This window comes from Aulonocara sp. 'chitande type north' Nkhata Bay, linkage group LG23 (genome assembly GCF_057382095.1).
Source record: "Aulonocara sp. 'chitande type north' Nkhata Bay isolate Kocher_YH1m ecotype deep benthic linkage group LG23, A_spYH_male_GT1.1, whole genome shotgun sequence".
In the NCBI taxonomy this organism is placed as follows: domain Eukaryota; kingdom Metazoa; phylum Chordata; class Actinopteri; order Cichliformes; family Cichlidae; genus Aulonocara; species Aulonocara sp. 'chitande type north' Nkhata Bay.
The window spans coordinates 48879660-48905636 of NC_141365.1; the positions used below are offsets into that span (position 1 = coordinate 48879660).

At 40.2% G+C, this 25977-nt stretch overlaps 1 protein-coding gene and 1 long non-coding RNA gene across 2 annotated transcripts in view; one reads left to right on the plus strand and one right to left on the minus strand.

Moving 5' to 3' along the window:
• Positions 1–5037: 5037 nt before the first annotated feature.
• Positions 5038–10851, minus strand: LOC147302888 (uncharacterized). The gene is made up of 6 exons (XR_015127335.1): positions 9772–10851; positions 9531–9693; positions 9349–9399; positions 7648–7864; positions 5770–6484; positions 5038–5627 (listed from the first exon to the last, which is right to left on the minus strand). It is a non-coding gene; the product is annotated as an uncharacterized LOC147302888 (long non-coding RNA).
• Positions 10852–22246: 11395 nt separating this feature from the next.
• The window catches only part of LOC147302889 (NACHT, LRR and PYD domains-containing protein 3-like), a 117183-nt gene continuing 113452 nt past the window's right edge, over positions 22247–25977 (plus strand). Inside the window, exon 1 of the mRNA XM_086284405.1 lies at positions 22247–22520. Within this exon, the coding sequence (XP_086140531.1) occupies positions 22247–22520 (274 nt within the window). The remainder of the gene's footprint in view (positions 22521–25977) is intronic.

The following is a 25977-nucleotide window of genomic DNA, read 5'->3' on the forward strand; positions in this document are numbered from 1 at the left end:
ATTCAAGTTTCATTCCACGTAAGAGTCCTGTGTTTGGGTCCTATTACCTGCCTGTCACAGCACACCATGACAGAAACTTTATAAACTCATTCATATTTCTACACGAGTCTCCAGCTATGTTAAAGATTTTTTTTCTTTCAAACATTTGTAAGAATCTCTTATGGTTCTCAAAATACTTCCACAAGTCCAGTAAGTGTAGTGCAGTAACATATTGATGGTATTATTTTTAATAATTATTTATTATTTTTAATGCACTTTGAACTGAAACTGGTATATAAAATGTACTTCCTGTAGAAAATGCAGTGTGAATGCTAATAGCTGAATAGCTTGAGTTGAATTTTTATAATTGCTGAAATCTTTGGTGAAAAACATGTTACAGTTTTTGCCCGTTGCTTGAACACATTTTGCAAAACGTCGCTCATTGTGCCAAAACTCTAAACACAAGTAAACATGACACATCAAAATATACCATTCACATCTGTGCCAAACTGAAACTCTGCTGTCAAAACCTAACATTCCTCTGTCAAGATGTAACTCTGTTGACAAAATGACACATACTTGCATCACATGCAGATCAGATCAGGGGGACACACTAGTCTACTTCATATAAAACACTGCAGTCTTTCATTGTCATTGTTTATTCTGAAGGCACATTTTCAGGAGACACAAACAACCAAAAAAAGCAAATAGGCCTACTCAATATTGTCCACTGCAGCACCATGAATTCAGATAAAGCAAAACACAAATATAATACAGTAATAGAAAAAACACTATACTGTACACACAAAAAATCATGACAATTGTGCATACGTGGGCTCATGGATCCCGCCGTCTGTTGGGGTCTGGCCACAGGACCTCATCGACATCGCAAGCAGTGTCTTCTCCCGCTGGGCACCGGGGAAAATATCCTCTTGCATGTCGAAACCATCCATGGATTGCTGTCACCTGAATGTAAATAGAAATATATGTGGTGGCCCCTAGAGACAAAACACATACAAACTCCAAAGCACATTTCTAGCTTGAACTGAACTTCCAAAACAGAGCTACCTAGAACAGCGGTCCCCAACCCCCGGGCCTCGGACTGGTACCGGTCCGTGAGTCGTTTGGTACCGGGCCGCGAGAGTTGAGGCTCAGGTGTGAAATGTCTGGTTTTCAGGGTTTTTATCGCTTTTCAGCGTTATTTTGTTATCGTTTTTATCATTAACTCGGTTTTCCTGGGTCTTTTCACGTGTGTTATGAATAAATCTTCTTTTTCGGTACCGGTACTAGTTTTATTTTGTTGTATTTATCCGTGACACCTTAAAGGCCAGTCCGTGAAAATATTGTCGGGCATAAACCGGTCGGTGGTGCAAAAAAGGTTGGAGACCGCTGACCTAGATCACGTAAATGACACAATTGAAAGCATGAAAGCATATGTGTATTGTTTGTGTATTTATGCACAAGCATTCATATATATTCAAATCATTAAAAAAAAAAAAAGTTCATTTGCCTGTTACTACCACACACCAAATCTGGTCGTTGGTACTTGGTGAACTGAGAGACACAACAGCAGAGGTCACTATTAATGCTATAAAAGAGGCCTTTGCAAGACATGCAGTTGCCGAGACTGTGGTATCGGACAACAGGCCGCAAGTTTCATCAGAACAGTTCAAGCACTTTGCTAAAGAGTACCAGTTCACACATGAAACGAGCAGCCCCAGGTACCCCCAAGCCAACGGGGAGGCAGAACGCGCTGATCGTACCATTAAAGACTTGAGAGGACTGTGACTACAGCAGAGCACTGCTAGCGTGCAGGGCCACCCCACTGGAACATGGGCTCTCACCGGCACAGTTGCTCATGGGGAGACACCTGCGTACCTCTCTGCCACAAGCTGCTGCGAAGCTGGTGCCAAAGTGGCCCGACCTACAGGCTTTTCACGAGAAGGATGAGGAGGGGAGGCGTGAGCAGGCAAAACACTACAACCGCAGACATAGAGTCAGGACAGAAGGTGTGGATTACTACTGAAGGAACCACTGGAGCAGTAGTTGGACCTGCCAGTGCTCCCAGATCTTATGTGGTAGAGACAGACAGGTTTTCTAAGGAGAAATAGGAGCCACCTCACACCAACAGGGACTGTTACCAGATCTGGTCGAGCGGTGAGACCTCGTGTAAGATTGGATGTGTAATTCTCTGAAGTTATCCATTCAGGCCCTATTCAAAGCTGGCTTAGGCTGTTAGAGATGTTTACAATTATGTGTTTCGTTTAAATGTAAGTGAACAAGTGAGAGATGTGTATCATTTTAACGTTTGATAATGCTCTGCATTCCTGTTCTTGTGAGCTGAGTGAGTCATTATGAAGTATGTCTTTAGCTAAAAGGAGGTGTAGCAGGAGACTACTGTACCCATAAGGCTGTGTGTGTGTGTAGCTTGTATCAACAGTTGTAACAGGCTAAGCCACCTGAGACACTGCATTGAATGATTGTTCCTGTCTTAATGGTTTCAGCTCAGATGTTCTGCTTTTTCCTTTCAGTAGATCAAAGCAGCTCGTGCTCCTTCTTCTTCTAATTTAGAAGAAGAAGAAGAAGAAGGCGAAGGCTTCAGCGAAGTGCCGTTCATGGTCTCAGTGAACAGTCACGGTCACACACTGCATGTGGTTTTAAAAGCAACATGTCTGTTCACCACAACAATGGAAATGTGTAATATTAGTGCAGCTACAGTTTGTTCTTGAACATCAGTTCTGTTTTCTACTTTGATCACTTAGACCAAAAAAGTGTTGTTTTCAGATTCTTTCTTTTACATCTATAAAGCACCTGTTCATTTTTTTTATTACAATTAGTTTCACATGAATGTTAGTGTTTCCTTTATGATCTTTTAATGCTTACACTACACTGTACACGTCTGCATTAGAGACATTTCTGTTTCCTGTTTCTGTTGACTTAGAGTTGTGAAATGTTCTTTTATTTGATGCACAATATGAAGCTCATAATTTTCTTACAAATAAAACTCTAATGACAAACATGAACAGCTGTGCTTATTTCTGAGACATGAGTTTTTGAATGTGTTCATATTTAGACAGTGTGCATCTGTCTGCTGAAACTGTGATGGTGAACCTGAGGTGATGGTCAACAGAAGGCAAATATACATCAATATAAAACAATATTGAAGTAATGTCTTTACCCTCTGCAGCGTGTGGACGCTGTGCACGCAATCACCTTATTCACTGTAGTAAACATGCGCCGCTAGCTCACGTGACTGACTGTCTCCATGGTTACATCGTATATTATTAGCTATGTAAACAGCTTCCAAAGATACCGCCATAGCTCTCTGCAGCTGTAACACTTTCACACTTTGCAAATCATTTCATGTTTTTGATAGTTATGAAGACCGAATATGTTTTTAAGGTCATGCTAGGCGGTTGCTATGGTGGTTGCTGTGGACTTGGGTGGACCGCGTCCGATTCCTGTTATTAGCTGTCCGCCACAGGAAGGCTGCGTTCCATTTACAAGTAGTGACAGTCTGCCGCAACTCGAACTCAAACCCCACTTTGTTCTTTAATTATAGGCCTTTTATAGCCGTTCATGACACGCACACACACACATAAAGCACTTTGCCTCACCATGAGAATGCAACTTCACCTAACCTAACCTTAAAGTATCTGATATAGGATAGAAAAATGAAGCAACCAGAGATTTAATGATGAAGACTCTGGGTTCTGTAGTTCACGTTTTACAGTCCTGAATGACTCTTTGCATATGATTTATTGAAGAGGAGTTTAGAATGCACTTTACATTTAGACTGTTGCTGTTTCATTTTTTACATTGTTGCCGTGTTATGTCATGAATAAGGTTCACCTGCTGGGGGTTTGATGGATCAGCTGGACAATACAGTCAAAGACAGACTTCATTCATCATATGCAAGAATCCTAGTTGGATTTTTGTTGTCACTCATGTTTTTGAACCAAATATTGAAAACAATTCTGACAGACTGGATACCTGGTCAGGTGTACATTACCTTGTACTCAAGCATCCCAGGACAGAGCCCTGCCCCACCATGAGCCTGGGTGGATACGTGGTTATTAATATAAAAGGACCGATACTGAATATGAATATTTCATGAAAACTGAATTATAATACAAATTAGTAATAAGGGTTTCTCTGCGCCCTTATCTACCCCATATTCAAAGAGCTGCGGGCAGAGAGGGTGACAGGAGAGGATGGCACTGAAGAGAAGATGCTCGGTTTCTGGAGTCTCCTGGTCCTGTCAGTGGGATGCATCTGCTGTGTCTTCTCGTGGATGCTCACCTACCTTGACTCGTTCCAGCCTGGTATGGATTTCCCAACACTGCGGACAGTGGCCCACGTCAGAGACGTTTAATATTGATTACATATGTCTGAATTGCTAACCCTAACCCTAGCTCAACAGACCACAATGCCCTGGACTGTCAGCATTATTACATGCTGTGAACATAAGTAGCTTTGATCACAGTTTATGTTGTAAAAGAGAAGGAATATTGGAAAAAAGATCAACATTGTGATATTATTTCTTCCAAACTGACCAGAAACATGCTTGTCAGACTCTCACAGCAAAGGATCAGACTCACTGTGCATGACAGCTCAGGCCAATGATGTCTGTTAGAGTGTCAGTTGTTTAGTGCTTCTGTACAGTTAGGGTCACCGTCTCTATTTCAGAATAATTAATATGCGTAAAACACTAAAAGTTGATTGTCTTCCAGTATTCTAGCATAATTAAAAAACTTTGACTTTGTAAGTACATATTATTAGTCCTAATACCAGCATGAGTCTTCATAACTCCTGCTTTGAAATACTGAACTTTGAAATTGACCTGATGAAAGATCATTTACAGTGGCACTCTGTCAGGATCATTCTGACTGTAAGATCACTGTATTAATCTGAATCCTTCTGAAATGTGCTGTGAATGAATGCTGATGCAACTCACTGTGGGAAAGCTGTTAATAAAAGGAATCTGTGACACATGCAACACATTCAGTGAGGAAGAGGACACAAAGGGAGGACACGCAGAGGCTGTGTTGAAGTCAGAAATCCAAATCTTTATTAAAAAACAGGCGGCGGTAACAAACAGGAAGACAAGCAGTCCATCAAACAGTCTACAGGGTCAAACATACAGAGAATTCAAACAGCAGTAAAAAATAACTGGACACTGAAAAACTTAAAGCAATGTGTGATGCAATAAAAGGAAGCAGCGCAGTATATTCACTGAATTATCATCAATTACAAAAGAGAAAAACGACGATTTCTAAGGATTATTTTCTTAAATGCAGTTAGAGTGTGGCTGGTAAAGATGGAAACATACAGAATGTAAACTGTGTGAGTTTGTGAACTTTGTTAGTAACAAATGAGGTAAAAAAAACAACCCCAAAACAGACAAAACACAGAAAGAGGCTCTCAGTATTCATTAATAATTAGAAAGAAACATTCTGGTCGTGGATTTTTACAGTCTTAGTTCCGCTCGCTGTCATCATTATAATCATCATGATCAATGGCGAGGTCCTGAGGTGGGTGGGGCTGTCTCTGGTGATGTCACCGTGAAGGAACAGCATCTGGCACGTGTTGCTGAAACATCCCAGTACACTGGTGTAGTTTCCTCTCCAGCTGTTTGACACGTGACACTTGAACATTAAGGGGAAGAAGAAGAAACAGTGTTAGGTCAGGTGACCACATGGTTTCTAAAGTAACTGACAGGAAGTAACCAGGCCGTCAGAAATGGATGGCATGTGTTTAGAGTTACTGGAGTTGGGTAACTCTACTTACCAAAAGCAGAAGCACACAGATGAAGGATCAGATGCTGAATGTTGCAGGAACATGCTCGTGTGTGGTGGTCATTCAGTGCTGCTCCGGCAGGTTACACAGTCCAAGACTGATATGCTGCCCATCTGAGAGTTTGAAAACACACATGCAAAGATTTATTTTGTGTTACAGTCAAAGTTGGATGTTCATTTTTGTCCTTTAAAAATGTTTGTGTATTTGAAAGCACTAACATTTAAGGATGACTTGGATCGTCTCCTTTAAAGGGGAGACAAGTGTATCCACTGATCCACGTCACTTTACCTGGATGATGACTCCTCCGCCCTCACTCAGAAACACTCCTAATATAACCAAGCAAATAAATAATATTGAAGATTTACTTACATCATTACAAAAACAGCAAAAACATCTCCCTTTGATTCTATTTCTCCATTCCTGCTGAACATCAGGCAACAAATATCTCAATAAATCACAGTAAAATGTAAAGCACATGTTTTCTCTGCTTTGTCTAACCTCTGCAGAGCCTCTGTCAAGAAAATCATAACTGTAAGCATAAAACCAAAATATACATTTCATAACACGTCACTGGACAAACCTCGGTCAGCTGATTTCCTCTGTGCAGTGCAGACGAACATCAGTCAGCAAGTGACTCTGCTGGTTCTTCTGAGGAAACACCACCGTCTCTCCACACCGTCACCATCTGTGAGCACAAACTGCCGCTCTGCTCTGCCAGCATGTAGGAATCACATATCACACACACAGGGGTGAAGAAACATCAGAGCTCAACTTTGGATACTTTAGATCTTAACAGATCAAAGCAGCTCTTAGTTTCAACAATCAGACAAACAATGATACCAAACTGATTCTGTATGAATACAATATGGTATTTTCAATACAGGTGTCAAATTAATTTATTAAAACGAATACAGATATATGTATATTTTTTTTGATAAATTAGTTTGCTAAATTATAAGAATATATTTTTTATTTTTTTTTCATTTAACAATTGCAACTGAAAGAAATTAAATATTGAACAAAAATATATTGTCACATTCTGAGCATGCTCAGCACGCTGACAGACTTGAAGTTGCTACAGATTTTAAGAATGTCACAGGCTGGGTCTCTGACCCAGCGCTCTGAGTTCATTTTTGTATTTGTCTCATTTTGATATGTGATTAGTTTTGTGTCATTTCCTATCTAGCTTTAGTTTAAGCTGTTATTTATTATTGTTCCCTTGGTTTTCTATGTTTTGGGTTCTTGTATTATTCTTCACGTATTAGGTCTGTTAAGTTGTGTTGTCATGTCTAGTTTTAGTATTTCCCGTTTTATTCTGACAGTGTCATGTGTTCTTTGTTCATTGTATTTAGCTTTCCTCCTCCTGGTCCTGTCATTTAGGTTTATGTCAGTCAGCTGTTTCCCCCATGTGTCTCCACTTCCCCTGATCACCTCATGTATGTATTTAAGCCCTCTGTTTTCTGCATGTCATTGTCGGGTCGTCTGTTTACCTCACCTCAGTCATAGGTCTAGTTTTCGTCTGTTATTTCCACGTTAGTCATAGTCTTAGCCTGTTTATTTCCACCTCAGTCATAGTTATAGTTTTTGGTCTCAGTACCGTTTAGTATTTTGTTTCTTAGTGTCTTGTCAGTTTACTTTGGTTTCCTGGTTTACTTCTGCCGTCATCTAATAAAGGATCACTTTTTCTGTTCAACCTTCAACTCCTCGTCCTCATCTGCTTTTGGGTCCTGTTTCCATTACACACCGGCGCACCCCGCCGTGACAAAGAAGTGATAATTATGGGGAAGAAACTTCTCTTGTTCATCCGTTTAATCAAACATTTGATGCCTCAGCTGTCTCAGTCTATAGCGTTCTGCAACTACAACTAACCTGAAGCTTGGATTTGGCTGCAGGTGCCCCTGTACATCCTTCTCAGATGTGGGTACCAGTTAATCCCACTTCTTCCTGACCTTTGCTTCATCACAAGACCAAAGGTGGCATCCCGTGTCACAGTCTTATCATCATCCAGAAGAAACATTTGAAGAAACATCATGGAGAAGAAACATTTACGCGCCTCCTGGTTTTGTTTTCTGATCCTGCGAAAAGACTGAGGACAAAGCCCAGAGAACACGAGATACACAACATTCAGACTCAACAGCCTCCATAAATGAAGAGCACCAGGTTGGTTCAGTTATAGTAGATATGAGCATACTTCACATTACTGGGTATGAATAATAATGAGGAGGCAAACTTTGAAGATGCAGAGCATGATGTCCCATCATCAGACTGTAAACAAACATCCACCAGGCTTCTTTGTTGCCAAAATTGATGATTCTCCTATCAGGGATCAGTAGCGTGTATTAACGTGTGGTATAAGCAGCAGTCACTGAAATATTACTGTTTCAGATAAGAAATCTAGGACATAAAAGCCAGGGTGGGAGGGATCTCTGCAAACTGACTTACCTCTGCAAGTGTGAAGCTCAACAAAAATCTGACTCTCCAGTCACAGATAGGGATGGGTATTGATAAGATTTTCACGATTTGATTCCATTTTCGATTCTGTTTAACGATTCGATTCTTTATCTATTCTTTTTAAAAAAGGAGAACACTAAGGTCGATTAGCTTAGAACTTTGTTTTATAGCTTCTCTTTGAACAAGATATAAATTTAGGAGTAACATGGCCTTACAAACACAGCAGTGAGATCTTAAGAGATCCAGCCTACGGCTCTTCAATGGGGTGTCACAGGGTCCCCAGGAAAAGAAATTGTAAATGTAAAATAATAAAATAAATATTCTTCTGTAGCAATAACAAAGTATAACATAAATGAATCTGTAGCAATTACACAAGAATATCCAGTAATGTCCCTGTGTACAAAAGGCCAGCCAGTTCGCAGAACTCATGAACGGAGCCACATCTGCGGAGTAAGATATCAGCATACTGCTGCCGTTTAGCCAATGAGCGGTGAGGCAACCCATTCTCTTCGCCAATCAGAAGACACAATTCTACCTCATCACTACGCACACGTCGACGCAGAGAGTTCGGTCGGAGCTGCAGGTGGGAAGAGTCAGCAGAGTTTACTCACCGTGTGGATTTTCGTTCCTTCTAATGCTGTTAGCGGTGTGCGTCCATGAGACTGTAAGTTTCTGTGTTTTATCGTGTTTGTTCTTTGCTGCGGCCATTATCCTCCCTTGTTTAATCCTTGGCGCATACTTTGTTTACCGATTGTTACTGCCGTTTACTGCGAAGCAGCCTCTGCCGTGCGGTCATTAAGGGACCGTCACTAATTTCTCATGTTAGCTCTGATGTAAAGTGCCTAGTTAGGATTTATGTAAATAGTAAAATTAGCATTTGTTGACACTCCCTTATTTTGGTTGAATGTTCCACTATCCAGTATTGTTTGTATTGTTGTATTACACATTTAATTCACTCTGTTCACATAATTATGGAAGACTTTTATGTTCTTTCCAACAGAAACCACACCATCACTCACCACACGGCATATAGCATTTTACAGCCTGTTAAATCCCCTCACTCACATTATGGATGTGTGCTTCGGATTCTTGCTAAATAAATGAGTGAACGGCAGATACCTGAGTGGCAGTGGATTTTGTGGATACGCCATCTGTTCTTATCGGACAACCCTGTTGAGATTGTGGATTCATAGAGTCAGCACCTTATCATCTACATCATTCATAGTCAGGAGGTCAAGTCCATCCCTCTTAAAGTGACCTCCTCCATTACACCCTGCCTACAATTAAACACATTCACTTACCGAAAATCAGGGGCATCTGCTGTGGCAAATGGGTGCAAACCTTTTACCACAAACTTAGTCACTGCTTCGTCTATCCTGGCCTGAAAGGACACCGGTAGACTGCAGCAACAACTGCCAGCACCTGAGCCAGCCAGACTCTGTCTGTCTCTCTCATCATGGTCACCTAAATGCACAGTAATAGCAGGTTTTGTAATAAGGCAGATCGCGCTAACATAATATGCACTGTTAGTTGATTATTTACCTGCCGCATTAACGGGAGAGGACGTGCAAACGTTACTGCTGCTGCTGGGTTGAGATTCACGAGATTCATTTAAGGTCATCGCGTCTTTTGTGAGCAAATGCTTTTGCATATTCGTAGTGTTTCCTCCCTTAAATGAAATATCCACTTTGCAAGTATTGCAAGTTCCCCTGTTGTCATCCGTTCTCGTAAAGTATAATCAAACTTTTGAGCGTTTGAGCCGCTTAGGCGCCGTGTTTCCTGCCAGGTAAATGATGCTCCGCAATGTGGTGACGTCATTCGGGGCGACTGGAATTGATAAGGGAATCGTTTGCAAAAATGGCAAACAGTTCCAAGGAATTGAAACAGTGGGAACCGGTTCTCCACAAGAACCGGTTTTCGATACCCATCCCTAGTCACAGACAAACAAAAACTCCAGCTGGGAGATAGAAAACGCTGTCTGGGTCTTGCTGGATGTTGCTGGTCAGAGTCCCACATTAGCAGAGTGCTTCTTGGTCCCACTGACCCATGTGGACAGCGACTGTGGAGAACTGTTCTGGAAAACAGAAAAAGACAATTAAAATAACAAAAAGCCAAACAGGATTTCCACAAAGACTCTCTTGGAATCAGCAATCAAAAAAAATCACTGGTTCATATTTCAATCAAATATGAACAGGTTCCTTAACTGTATGCAGTTCAGATCTGATTTAATTTAATTTCCTTCACACAGCACATTCGTCCAGGCTGACAGGTAAACATAGAATTAATCTCAGGTAACATGACTCATAGTAGAGATTCAGTAAGAAAGATTGCAGGCTCTAATATTATTACCACACAATCCAAGGACACACCAACAGCTCCGATTTGTAGAACTATTTAAACAAATGTCTTCTGAATATTCAATTCATGTTCACAGTGGGGGGGGGGGGGTGTAGAATATTTCTAACATTTTGAGTTATTTTCCAGTGTTAGAAAATCAGCACTGCTCAGTGTTAGCCATTTCTCCAGGCTGGAGAAATTGATCAGGAGGGCTAGCTCTGTGGTCGGCATGAAGCTGGACACTCTGGTGACAGTGGCAGAGAAAAGGACATTAAAGAAACTGATGGACATTATGGACAATGCCAGGCATCCTCTGCACACGGCCATTAACAACCAGAAGAGTCTGTTCAGTGACAGGTTGCTTCTCCCAAAGACAAGAACTAACAGACTTAAAAACTCCTTTGTCCCACACGCCATCAGACTGTTTAACTCCTCTCTGGAGGGGAGAGGGAGGGGAAACAGGAAACAGGAGGACAAAGGAGGGGGGAACAACTAAGCTGTAGTGCCTCTTCACCTCACTGTACAATACCTTGTGCAATACTTTTTGTAAATAGTCAACAGTGCAATAGACTCAAGACTTGAAATGTGCAATTCACTTGTATTTTTATTTTTTATTCCTATTTATTCTATTTATCCCCTTTGTATATTTTATTTATATTTGTTTCTGTATTTATATATATGTGTGTGTGTGTGTGTGTGTGTGTGTGTGTGTGTGTGTGTGTGTGTGTGTGTGTGTGTGTGTGTATATATATTTATATATATATAACAATTCTGTAACTGTAACTTCGGTCGTTGCTGTGCTTTTTTTGGAAATCGAATTTCCCAGAGGAACCCACCCGAGGGATTAATAAAGTTCTATCTTATCTTATCTTATCTCTTATCTTGTTAATCTTCAAAACTGACTAGGTTACTTTTAAACATATAACACTGTCAAAAGTGTTAATTTAACACTCAACAGTGTTGTATTTAACACTCAGAGGTGTGGACCCATATAGACACTCTCCAGTGTTAATTTAACACTGGAGATTTTGCTGTGCACACTCGAGAGTCAGGCAGCTTAAATGTGTTTGTCTTCATCTGTAGTTACGTTTCATTGGCTGGAAATGTGCTAACTGGAATCCTTCATGAGTCCAGATGAACAAAAACAAGTGTTTACTGCTCCACGCTGCACGAATCTGAATCAAAATCACTCAGACGCGCCCACGTAGGCATTCCACTAAAACCATGTGACCACCTTCACCTTTAAACCTGTCGTGAATATAATTTTAGACTCTTCACTTTATTTTGAAAGAACAGATTTGCAGGAAGTGCGGCTGCTGCAGAAACTCTTCACTTTTCACTGGCTTTAATCTTGAAGGTTTCTCCAGATGTGGAACTTTCATGCTAAACATTCAACATCTGACGACCGTCTCCGTGTAAAACACTGACAAACTCAAACTTTATACGGTAACTGACAGATTTATTCCTCCATTTTCAGGCATTTCACAATGAACTTGGATTAGTTTGATGATTTTATTCACGTTGGTAAATAAAACCAGCCAAGAGGCTGATTCCTGCAGAGGAGGAGGCAGAGTGGAGGAATCTGCAGGTTCTGTCTCTAACACACAACCAGAGCTTCAATCATAACGAGCACATAATAAAACCATGATCCCCCCTGATCGACTCTTTTAGCCTGTTTCCTCTGGATCGAACAGGATCTAACAAACCCCAGCTTCTGCTGGGACACTGGTCATCATGGGAGGAAAAAGATGGCTGCCGTGTTGCTGTTTCCTTTCTTACACCAGCGTTATACTTCCTGTATCTGTGGGTCTGAGTTTTTAATCAGAGGATGAACTTAAAGCTTTCAGTCTGCTCTACAACCCACCACCTATCCACACGTCTGCTAAGTGGACTGGAAATCAGTAAAACTTCTACCAGACTTTAGTAAATATTGCATTAAGATGAGCAGACAGATTTTAATCTCAGCATCGTGCACACAGATTTTTCAGGACACTGGAAGAGTTCCTGCCGTGGATTTAGATGTTAGTGTTGTGTGGATGATCCCATTCTGTGATCTTTGTGTTACTAACACTGATGCTTTTACACTTTAGGACCCTCGAGACCTCTGCTGCTCAGCCGTCCTGATCGCTGCCTCCACTTTAACCAGAGGCTGTAACCTCTGATCATTTCACCTGCACCGGCAGTAAAACTCTTCTCCAGAACCAAACGTGCCATAAACCCGTCACAGCTTCATCATCAGCTCAGTCTCAGCAACATGCAGACGACCGAGCAGCAGAAACTCTGCAGGGAACGTCTGAAGTCTGTTCTTCAGTTTTCCCAGCTCACTGTTTATTGAACATGAGACAGAAAAATAACTTCACCTTTAATGTGAAACTTTTATCGCCTGTGACATGTTTGCAGGAAGTTTTCATGCTGTGATTTAGTGTCACAGCCATAAATATCACACAAGGTAGTCAAAGGAGCTTGCAAAGAAAAGCGTCTGGACTTCTTTAAGTTGCTTGAAGACGTTTCACCTCTCATCCGAGAAGCTTCTTCAGTTCTAAGGTCAAATGGTGGAGAGTCCCAGATATAACCCTAGTGGGAGTATCCCCCCACAGAGGGACAAAAGGACCCCCTGATGATCCTCTAATCACCTGAGCCAAGGTGTGAAATTGGGTGTGGGACCCAATCAGCCAGAGTTTCGGGTGAGTTCATTGTGAAACCTGGCCCCACCTTGTCATGCGAAGTCCAGACGCTTTTCATTGCAAGCTCCTTTGACTACGATGACCTGGATGACTGAGAACCTTCACAGACATATCACACAAGGTAAAAACTACAAGTCCCAGCATCCTCTGTGTTTAGGGAGGAGCAGTGAAAGTGAAAGTGTTGATCCTCCGTTCAGAGCAGCAGGAGGAGGAAGGTGGAGCTGAGGCAGGCGAGTGTTAACATGAATATGTTTCTTCTTATGACATAAAATAATTCCACGCTATTCGTGTCTGTGGGTGAAACGTGAGGTCGGTCGGCTCCTCTGAGCGCTGGTTTCCTGTAAGTAGAGAGGAAGTGAGTTTAGCTGAGAGAGCAGGAGGAGAGTGAGAGCTGTGCTGAGGCAGGTGAGTGTTAACACCGCTCTGACATTACTGTGTCTCTGTGGCGGGAACAACAGGCTCCGTCAGTGGAGGCAAAAATAATCAGACTTTGGTTTTTCAAAGGAAACTACTTTATGTTGGGAGAAGCCGCGCGCTCATTGGATAACGACTTGTCAATCTCAAGTTATTAGCCAATGAGCGCGCAGGTTCACAGTAAGACCCGCCCTTATCACGACGTCTTTAAAACTAAACGTCCAAATTCATCGGCTGCATCCTCCCGAAGACCCGGCCTTCGCGGTGTACGTGGGCTGGGTCCTCAGAAGGTTGGATATGCTGGAAGTAGTGAGGGGCAAATGAAGCTTTCCGAAGCACTGAAGCTTGTATTGAAAAACTGTTCATTACTCGAAGCTTTTCAACACAGTCCTCTCCGGTGACATCTGGTGGTGAAAATTTTGAAGAGCAGCTTGAATCTGCAAAATAAAACGGACTGCTCAATCATCACTGCTCACTCAAGAGCAGGGACGTGCAGAGGGGGGGCTAGAGGGGCTTGAGCACCCGCCCCTTTCCTGATGAGTGCCCAAAGTGCCCTTTTGTTGAGGCAACTTTTAAATTTTTTTTATTTATTTATTTATTTATTTATTTATTTTATGTGTGTGTGCGTGCGGAGTCCTGTCTGTGCCCCTCAACAATAATATTTAACTATTAATCATAGTTTTGCTAAATAAAAGGATCTGGCTTGCATCAGTCACATGATCACATTTAACCAATGATCGCCCTCGACGGCAGAACGCGCTGGTTACGAGCCGGGAACGAGCTCACAAAGAGCACGCGCATCTTTTGCGGTCCGGAGCTGTAGGAGAAACACAAGTTAACTCAGAGACACAGACTGATGCGACAAACCCAGTAAGTAGCTGTACAGCGTACACTGTAGTGTGTAGCACCCAGGAGTATTAGCTTATTACGTACACGTTGGTAAGTTGTCTTGTTGCAACTGACGAACTGAAACAAACGAGCGTGCTCCGTGTGCAACAGCGCGACAAACATTACCTGTCCTTTTATTAACTGCACAAGTAGTGCTGGTCATAGCTGCTGGCTCACTGGGTAAGGCTGTCATGGGTCTGTAGCTCTGTCACCGTTTTAGTGAACATATTTAGTTTTAAAGTAAGTTACAGAGCATTTCCTGCCTTTCTGAGGGGATTATATTTCACTAAAAAACGATCTAATATGCATGTCCACATAATAATTATTATAATTATAATATATTAAAAAACACACGCTGTATTTTAAAGAACATACATTAAGAAGCAGATTATATTAGATTTATATTTTAAATAAGACAAAATTTGGATTTTACAGCAGTAAAATGATTGTATCTCTACAGTTTAAAAATGTAATAAGCTTTGCCCTGCACAGAGTGGATAGTGAAACAAATGCAATCATCATAAATACATTATTTCATATTTATTACTTCCCCCTCCTCATTGCTTTATTATTGTAGCTCTAGTAATGAATAATAATGTAAGGATTCTGGATCAGCACCATGATGCCCATAGTATATACAGTATTCTGAAGAAGGTCTAAAATGTCACTGTGTGTGCATGTGTGTGTTTTATTTAGCTGGATTTAAAAAAATATTACTCATGATATAACATTGTGCAGACATGGCTGGTAAGGACATGAGGAGGAAACAGTAGGAGCTGTGTGAGGCTACTAAAGGCAGTGCTATAACATTTTTCTGTCATCATTTTATTATAGATTAAGTGCAAGAGTTGTTAGGTGTGGATAATTAGATTATAGTTTATTGCAATAGCAAGTTGTGCCTTGTTCTCAGATAGACAGCAAGTGGAGAGTGATGTATGAAATGATGGGATGGAAGGAAGAAGAGAAGCAAAGAGTGATTCACAGGCAGAGCCTAATTTGTTTCTCACAGTTTTTTGTTGCCTTATGGTTCCAAGCGCTGTCACCAATCTTTGCATTTTGTTATTATCTCATGACACTTGTTTAATCAGCTACCATCTCTCCTGTGGACTTTTTAATGTCTACAGTCTCAGATCAACACAGCCCTGCCCTTTCCATATTAGATTGTTGATGAATGTGTGTTGTTGTTATTCAGCCTGGTTCAATGTGCCCCTTTTTAACTTTGAGCACCCGCCCCTTTAAACGTCTCTGCACGGCCCTGGACTTATATATCACGTTTAACCTGAGTAGCGAAAGTCCGCGGTGATCTGAAAATGATGTGCCGGGAGTTGTGCCGTTCTCGGTGGCTTCAGTGACCCTCGAGCTCCCGGCTGGCTATAGTGCTGGTGGGTAGCAGACGTCTCCGAAAACGTCGAAGCACTTTTGCAAATATGCGGTATCTTGATAAACCGAGCAGATATTTGATGTTTACACAGCTACTTTCTTGCCTGAAAATATGTTAAAAGTTTATTTTGTGACACAGAAAGATTAGTATGAGTAATTTTAAAACTTAGTAGCGGCCGCCAAATTGAGGAACTGGATTTGGTGGTCATGAAAATGGCATTAAACAAGTCCCCAGGGACAGATGGACTCACTACTAATTTTTATCAATTCTTCTGGAAGGACCTAAGAACTTTATTGTTTGATGCATTAAAGGAATCGATAGAGAAAAAAAGAACTGATGCCGAGCATGAAACAAGCGCTGATAACCCTGATCCCTAAATCGGGTAAGGATAAAAGAATTTTAGACAATTTAAGACCCATCACCTTAAACACTGACTATAAGATCCTGTCTGGAGCTGTAGCTGAGAGGCTAAAGAAAGGCATCTCAAACATTATCAGTGAAACGCAATCAGGTTTTTTGAAAGGAAGACTAATTCATAACAATATTGGGCTGGTTTTGGACCTCCTTGAGTACAGTGAAATAATCCAAGATGTCACGGTCCTGAGTCTGTGGACTCAGTGTTTTTCTGTTTGTATTAGTTATCTTTGATTTCATGATGTGTTTTGATTCTCTTGGGTTTGATTTTTGTCACTAGTATTCCTAACTCCCTAGGTCCTTGGCATTTCTTGTGTTCTCCTTCTTAGGTCGTGGTTCTGTGTTACTTCTGTTAGTATACAGTCATCTCTGTCAGTGTGTCTCTTGTTCTGTCACTGTATCCCCTAGTTTAGTCCACGTCTGTGTACTATGTCAATGTGTTGAGTTTTGCCGCCCCTTGTCTTGTCATGTCTGATGAGTCCCAGCTGTGTTCTCCTCCTGTTTCACATTCCCTAATCACCTCAGTATGTATTTAAGCCCTGTGTTTTTCTCTGCCAGTTGTTGCGTCCTCCACGTTTGTTGTGTGTGTATTCGTTGTCGTCTACCTTCAGCATCTCCAGTCTAGTTAGTTTAAGTTGTTGTTTATGTATCGCCAAGGGTGACTCACCAGCAAATAAAGCTGTCGTTTAAGTTAATGTTTTGTCTCCGAGTCCTGCACGTGGGTCCAGCCACTGACAGCTACACAACTCATCGTGACACAAGAGAGAGGATACATCCTGTTCTTGGATTTTTACAAAGCATCTGACTCAGTTGAACATACGTTCATATTAAAAACTCTGCAGTCTTTTGGTTTTGGACAGGAATTTATTAATGTTATAGAGATGCTATATAATGACATTAACAGCTCTGTTTTGCTAGAACATGGTACATGTTCAAGGTTTGAGGTTAATAGAGGGATAAGGCAGGGATGTAGCAGCTCACCACTTCTGTTCATCATGGTTGCTGAGTTATCTATTTTGATTAAAAACAGTCACATTGAGGGGTTAACTGTGATGGGTGAACAGATAATAATCAGTCAGCTCGCAGATGATACCACCCTGTTTCTAAAAAATGAGGACCAGATTCCTTTAGCCTTACAGGTGATCAACCACTTCTCCAAAGCTTCTGGCCTACAGCTGAATATTAATGAATAAGAAATTCTAGCTCTGCATGAGTGTCCCCTGCAAGCAATAGATAATATACAGATCAAAAAAAGAGGTTAAGTATCTGGGCATTGTAATTTGCAAGGATAAGACATCAACAGAAAATAAGAATATCTGTACCAATATAGAAAAGTGTAAGTCAATTTTAAACAGGTGGCTGCAAAGGGACATAACTCTGTTTGGGAGAATCTTGCTAACCAAAATGGACAGTCTGTCCAGACTAATCTATCCAGCCTTTTCTCTGCCCATATCTCCAAAACTAATTAAATCTATAAATAATCTTAATTTTAGGTTCATATGGAGGAACAAATGTCATTATATAAAGAAAAATGATATGATTAAGAATTATGAAGAGGGTGGGGCTAATGCCATTGACTTTGATGTTATGAATGGTGTACTAAAACTGAAATGGTTAAGATCTTTCATTAGGAACAAAAATTCCTTTTGGAACATTATTCCCAGTGTGATTTTTGGCAAAATGGGTGGAATAGACTTTTTGTTACGTTGTGACTTTGATTGCAGTTCGTTACCTGTTAAACTCTCAGCTTTCCATCAGCAGGTCCTTCTCTACTGGAAATTAATCTACAAACAACTTTACTCCTCACAATACCCCTATATGGAACAACAGGTATATCCGTTTGTGTAGGAAATCTGTGTACATGGATGAATGGAGATCTAAAGGGATTTGGGCTGTAGCTCATTTTACGGATGATAATGGGGTCTTATTAAAACATGATACGTTTTGTGAGAAATTTGATGTAAGATGTACTGTTAAGAGATATAAATCCCTAGTGAAAGCCATTCCAGTCCCTTTGAGATCAATGATAAAAGAAGATATTGTGCACTCTAAAATTTCTCCTGGACTGAGGCAGCTCTGCATAGCTGGAGCTGAATTTGGTGACAGCAGGTTTACAAACAAAGTGATCAGGAATATTTTGATCAACGACATTTGCCCTAATCTGGTTAAAAGAAATTATATCCTTAAAGAATTTGAGACCATGGAGGTTAAGGCGATAAGAAAAAAGTATATTTCACTTCCTCTTTCCCCTAAAGTAAAAGAGGTTCACTTTAAAATCATTAATGAGGTTTATCCAACCAATGAATTCTTAAGACGGAAATTTAACTTAGATGTGAACGCCTGCACATTTTGTGAAAATGATATTGAAAGTCTGGATCACTTGTTTTTCTACTGTGAATCAGTGCACTCCTTCTGGACTGACATGTGGAGCTGGCTACAGTCCAGGAGAATTCAGTTACCACATTTGACGGTGACAGTAATAAAATTTGGAATACTTGCTGAGAATGCAGATTTTGACCTGTTGATTAGGACGATTTTGTTAATGGGAAAAATTTTTCTTCACAAATGCAGATACTTTAAAGCTAAACCATGTATAAACAGAAGGCTGAATGACTTTAGACTCTGGGCTAAATCGCTGAAACTTGTGAATAACAAGAAAGCTCATAAACTTGTTGTTTTATTTAACGAGTTTAATCTATGTTTAAAAAAAAGAAACCTCCCTATTTTATAATCATGACTGCCATTTTTTGCTCATGGTATTTTTTGCCTTTGGTTCAAATCCTTCAAAATACATACAAAATCAGTATTGATACTGACGTAAATTAATAGAAATAGAGATGGACCGATACGTAATATCGCATCGGTCCATCTCTATTTCCCTGTCTGGATTAAGTAAGGTTGTAAAAGCAGCTCGATGTACAACCTGTTCTTTGGATCCTCTACCAGCCTGGGCTATAAAGGAACTGTGGTCAGCATTAGGACCCTACAACCTGTTTCTTTTAAATACTTCATTGAGTCTTTCCTGAATGTTTTAAATTAGCTGTGGTAGTACCAATCTTGAAAAAGCCTGGACTGGATGTTGACATGGTCGCAAATAGGGCAGGGTATCGACACTGAATTCTAGAATCGATTTGATTCCGATTCACAAGGTCCTGAATCAATTCGATCCACGATTCGATTCAATTCGATTTGAATCTGGGAAATTTTGCCTCAGACAGTCAGAAATATTATAATTCAGATCAGTACATTTACATATTTTTGTGTCTATAAAAAGGAAGCTGACACTCGCAAGACTTTATCAAAGGTGTGAGCATCACAGCAGAGGCCTTTGTGTCAAAGTAGCTGAAGATAAAACAGAAAAACATGAAGGTGGTTTTATAAAAATATTCTACAGTAGATCAAAAACGAAAGAAAACCATTAATCGACATATGAACATTACCTCTGAAGTTACAGCGGTTTTATGACAGACACAGCGTTTTGCAATTTGTATAATTTTAAAAAGTTTAAATTTGTTCAGAAGCCTGTTGAACGGCAGAAATTAGGTTTTCTTTTCGGAAGTAAGTAAAAGGAAAAAAACAGCGGCCGACAGCGCTGTAAACAACGGTAGACTTGTGCGTAACAAGCAAGCGAATAATGCAGAAAACAGATTTTTAGACAGGAAACTGTGTGTGTGAGAGAGAGAGAGAGAGAGAGCGAGCTGTGCATGACGTGTGATTTTATCCTGGTGGAAGCAAAACAGCAAAAGTCAGAGTGAGTTCATGACGATGTTTATGTGAAGCGTAGTTTGGATCTTCTTTTGCTGCTGGTTCAGTCAATATTGTTTGGAGAGAGATAAAACTAACAGCTTTAGAATCAGCGTAAAAAGGACGTAAACACAAAGCTCGGAGCCGCCGAAACATCAGAATCAGCGAGCTGTCGGCTTTCAGCCCCGACCGTGTCCGTGCCATCGGGTGAGAAAGGCGACATCTCACTGATTCTGATGTGTCGGCGGCTCCGAGCTTTGTGTTTACGTCTTTGTGCAGAATCCGTGTTCCTGCTCTCATTTACTGTTTCAGCTGTTTGGTGGTTGTTAAAGTTTTGTGAGGTTTAACCTGAGATTCTGGCGTTGGTGCAAAATGCAGCTGCTCGCATTTTAACAAGAACTGGGAAATTTGAGCACATTACCCCTGTTCTGAGATCTCTTCACTGGCTACCTTGTCAGGTTCGAGCAGATTTTAAGGTCTTGCTGCTCACCTACAAGGCTTTAAACGGATTGGCACCTTCATACCTCTCCGACCTTTTACACCTTTATGTTCCATCTCGTGCTCTCCGATCTCAGGACTCTGGTCTTCTAAAAGTTCTTAGAGCCAGAAAAAAGACAATTGGAGAGCTTTTTCTTTTCATGCCCCGTTTCTGTGGAACAACCTCCCACAAGATATTCAGCAGGCTGCTCTGTGGAGGTTTTTAAAACCAAGTTGAAGACACATTTGTTCACCCGATCCTACATGTCTTAATTCTATGGCTTTTAGTTTTTACATTTTTATTGTTTTTAACTTGTATTGTGTCTTTTACCTGTATTGCTATGTATCGCTTTTATTTTATTTATCTCTTTAGTTGTACAGCACTTTGTTTGAAAGCGCTTTATAAATAAAGTTATTATTATTATTATTATTACAAGGTCCACGTTTACGGGAACATCTGCCACAGATATGGGAGAATATTTGATTTCTATTGTAGACAGAAGCCACGGGTGTGTTCAGTCAGACGTTTAGAATAAACTTTGGTCTATAAATGTGTTTCATGATTTATTTTTAACTCCAACTGCTTATTTGTACTATGCTTTCATTTCAGAGTGCAATGAGAAATAAAAAGGATATTTTCAATAAAACTGTCACGATCCTGGGTCTGTGACTCAGTGTTTTCTGTTTTGTATTGTTAATCTTTGATTTCATGATGTATCTTTGTTTATTCTTACGTTTTGGTTCTGTGTTTTGTTGTACCTCTAAGTTCAGTCTTTGTATTTCCTGCTTTGTTGTGAAGGTCCGTGTCTCATGTCAGTGTGTTTAGTTTGCGTTTCCTCTGTCTCGTCTTGTCAATCACTCCCAGATGTGTCTTCCTTCTGTGTCTCATTCCCTCGTTATCCCTCTGTGTATTTAAGCCTTGTGTTTGCCTCTGTTAGTTGCTGGTTTGTCTGCGTATCTGTCAGGGTCCTGGGTCTCCTGAGCTAGTGGTTTCAGTTCTTTGTGATTTTTGTATTATGTCAGTTTAGTTTGTGAGTTATTCTATGCTTCCTAGGTTTTGATTCCCTGTCCCCCTTGTTTCTCTGTGCACTCTGTTCTGTGTTTAGTCTTCTCTGTCCATTTGTTCCGCCCTGTGTTGTTGCCTTCTGTGTCTCCCTCTGTGTAACTGTCTATATAGTGATGTGTTGTGGTGCTTTGCTCCCACCCCTTGTGTTCTGTGTTTTCGTCTTCCCTTCGTGTACTATTAGTTTTTAGGTTTTTGCTTAGTTTCCATGCTCACCTTCGCCATTTCTGTTTGTATCACCATGTGATGAATAAACTCACTTGCATCTGAGCTGCCTGCATAAAGGGTCCTTTGATAATTTACACACGGCTCGCAAACCGTGACGAAAACACTGGAAAAATTGGGCTGTTCTAAAACGTTTGACGGGTAGTGTATATATTTAGTTTATATATTTTCTTTATTTATAATTGTTTGTTTTATATTGTAGCAAAGTGTTACTTGGATACTTCTCTATGTGCTTCTTTATATGCAATTTTGTTGCATTCTGAACCTAAGAAATTTATTGGTGGTAGTGATGAACTGCTGTTAGAATCAAGTTAAATTCTGATAAATCAGACAATTACCTCTCCAGCTGTTGTTACAGTCTTTGTTTATCGGATCCTTACAGGGTAAAAGATGACGACACCTAAAGAAATCCTTCTGGGGACTTTGAAGGATTTGGGACGTGATGACTTTGAAGAATTTAAGTGGCATCTGAAGAACGGGTCTGTAGAAGGTTTACCAGCAATCCCAGAGAGTGAACTGGAGAATGCAGAGAGGACGGACATAGTGGATCTGATGTTTGATACCTACTCTATCAACACTTTTGAAGTCACTAAAAATCTTTTGGGGAGGATAAACAAGAATGATCTGTTGGAGAATTTAAATAAAACCATCCCAGAACCCACAGGTAAGTCAGGGAATGACTAAACAAAAAATACATAAACAATAAAAACCTTAGTTAACATTACACAGGTGCCATTAAAATCCATATAAATAATAAATCCAAAACACTTGCCAACACTTTCAGGAGTGAGAGACTGCAGAAAGCCAACAGTTTGTGTTTTATGCATCTGCACAAATAACCTCCTGTGTACACATGAATATCTGCTCTTTGGGTTGGTTTGATTAAAATGGGACCAGCAGCAGGTTTTCTGCCCATTTTACAGATTTATATTGTCAGATTGGTTTTAGAGCTGTTTTATCAACATAAATGAGGCGACAACAACAGTTTGGGACACGTCACAAATATGATCAAAGTGCTTTTTCTTAAATCTATTTACCAGTTGAAGGTAAAGTTAAAAAAAATGGCTGCCATTTCTTTCTGCTGTTTGGAGACCCAAACAAAAAAATGCCCAGACAGTAAATGCTTTTTATTATGGTTGATAAACAGGACACTAAGGTGATTGGTCAAAGGTTGGAGGAAAGCCACAGTTCTCCTTATATGACTAAAATCCACCATTTCAGCTCATGTTTTTTCTTCTGCAGCTTTCTTGGAGATTCCACTTCAGCCTTCTGCTGGCAACGCTCCAGTTACCAAGCTTCCCTTAGGCAGCATCATTAGAAGACATAGCATACATTTACACTGCTATGCTGATGACACCCAGCTCCATCTGTCCATGAAGTCAGATAACACACACCAATTAAACTGCAGGAACGTCTTAAAGACATAAAGACCTGGATGGCCGCTAACTTTCTGCTTCTTAATTCAGATCAAACTGAGGTTATTGTACTCGGCCCTGAAAATCTTAGAAATATGGTATCTAAGCAGATTATTACTCTGGATGGCATTACCTTGGCCTCCAGTAACGCTGTGACGAACCTTGGAGTCATTTTTGACCAGGACATGTCCTTCAACGCACATATTAAACAAACATGTAAGACTGCTTTCTTCCATTTGTGCAACTAAAGTTAGAAATATCCTGTCTCAGAGAGACTCTGAAAAACTAGTTCATGCATTTATTACTTCCAATTCATTATTATCAGGAAGTCCAAAAAATTCCCTGAAAAGCCTTCAGTTAATCCAAAATGCTGCAGCAAGAGTCCTGACAGGGACTAGAAAGAGAGAGCAGATTTCTCCTGTATCGGCTTCCCTTCATTGGCTTCCTGTTAAATCCAGAATTCAAAATCCTGCTCCTCACATACAAGGTCTTAAATAATCAGGCCCCATCTTATCTTAATGACCTTGTAGTACCATATCACCCTATTAGAGCACTTCGCTCTCACACTGCAGGCCTACTTGTTGTTCACAGAGTATTTAAAAGTAGAATGGGAGGCAGAGCCTTCAGTTTTCAGGACCCAAAAAGATAGTTGGGTTTTTTTCTGTTGTATTATTGTAGGTTCTTTATCTTACAATATAAAGCACATTGGGGTGACTGTTGTTGTTATTTGGAGGAATTAAAAAAAACGTTTATACTTGAAATTCTTTCATTTATTCTACATATTTATTCATTACTGGCTCCATAGTGTTGTTTATGTAATATGTGAAATGTTTCTAGTATTGATTTGGTGCTGTATAAATAAACACAATTAAATCAAATGTGTCTCTATAAAACCTGCCCTCAGTTATAACTAGAGTTGGATGTCTCGAGACCACTTTTACGTGGTCTTGGTCTCGACGGACTTTTGTCTTGGTCTCGGTCTCGGTCTCGCTGTTTCGGTCTTGCGTTCTCAAATCGACATAGTGTTCGGGAGATTTGGAGTCAACCATCAGCGGAGCGGGGGGGGGGTGGCTTACTGGGCTTAAGCCCGGGTCATTTTTTCAGAAGCATGGGGTCTTTTGGAGTGTAATTTTTTAGTTAGATGCCTGACTGACAACTGTATAAAACAAAAACAACACACGAAGCACAGAGCGCACCGTCGTAAATTCCCCCTAATTTTGGTATGATCCGAGCTCAGGCACTGGGCGACTGAGCACAGCACCCATGTGAGCCAGGGGGGAGAAGCTGCTGGCTGCGAGTTTGCTGCAGACAGAGGACAGCTTAAGTTTGACCAGGTACCAAAGCAAATCATTCGTACTGAACTAATAATGTAAATATGACGGTGTATCACAAAAGATTGATATCAAACTGATCACTTGGTTGCGTTACTTGCTCTTCGAGTGAATCAACAAATGGCGAAATGAAAAGCCGAACAGCAACAATGCTGTTTCTTTAGAGATTTACATTTCATATTTTCAGTTGTTACCCTCCACGGCTAAACAAACTCTCTAAATCGGTTTCAATTGTGTACTGATGTACACAATCTTAATGTACAACCTTAAACCTGCTGCTGGTCCCATTTTAATCAAACCAACCCAAAGAGCAGATATTCATGTGTACACAGGAGGTTATTTGAAACCAGATATTTACATACACTTTATGGAGAAAACATAAAAACTTTTTTTTACTGTTAAACATCAATTTAGAGTAAACTTTTGTTTTAGATAAATAAATGTTGAAATATCTTTTGAATTAGTTAAATGTCAGAATAAAAAGAGGGAGCTGTCTATTTTAATCACTTTCATCAAATTTAGGAGTACATGTACACTAAGTTTATTGTTAATTAATAAGAAACTCCAGACGATTCGATTCTGAGCTGAAGAAGCTTCTGATAGGTTAGTAGAGTCCATGTGAGTAAACTGGTGGCACAGCTGTGGATGCATATAAGGCAAAACACAGAGCCTGTTTCTTTGACATGGGAAAATCAAGAGATATCAACCAAAACACCAGGAAAAGAACTGTGGAGCTCCATAAGTGTGGCTCAATCTGAATACAATTTGGTGCCATTTGCTATTAAGAAATACAGATAGTTTCTCTCTTTACTCTTAAAGTTAACAAATATGTTTTTTATATTTATCAATCTAAAAAAATAAACATTTAGTCTGATTTGATGTTACAATTAAAAAGTGTTTGTGTTTTTATCTGAAGAGTACATAAATATGTGGTTTCAACTGTATAGTTGATGATGTTGGTGTTTGGCTTGATTGTCAGCACAAAGAGGGAGAGAGAGAGGAGCAGAGAGGGAGAGAGAGAATGAGGACAGAACAGAGATGAACAAGAGCAGGTGAGACACACATGTTAGTCAAATGGTTGTTTGCCAAAACTCATCAGAACATGTATCTAGTACCTAGTGTTTCTTTTTAGATACCATTTGTTACTTTTCAAATTCTATATTTATTACGTTTGCACAACAAGGCTACATAATTATATAAACTTTTCTCAATCTAAATATTGTACTTTGGTAGAATTAAAAAATAAGTGTAGTGCAGGTCTATGATGATTTTTTAGTGCTACTATCATCTAGTTCTGATTCTGGTTCTGTCTTGGTTACTGTTGTAGTCCTGTTTTAATTCCAGATCAGTTCTGGGTCTGGTTGAATTGGGGTTT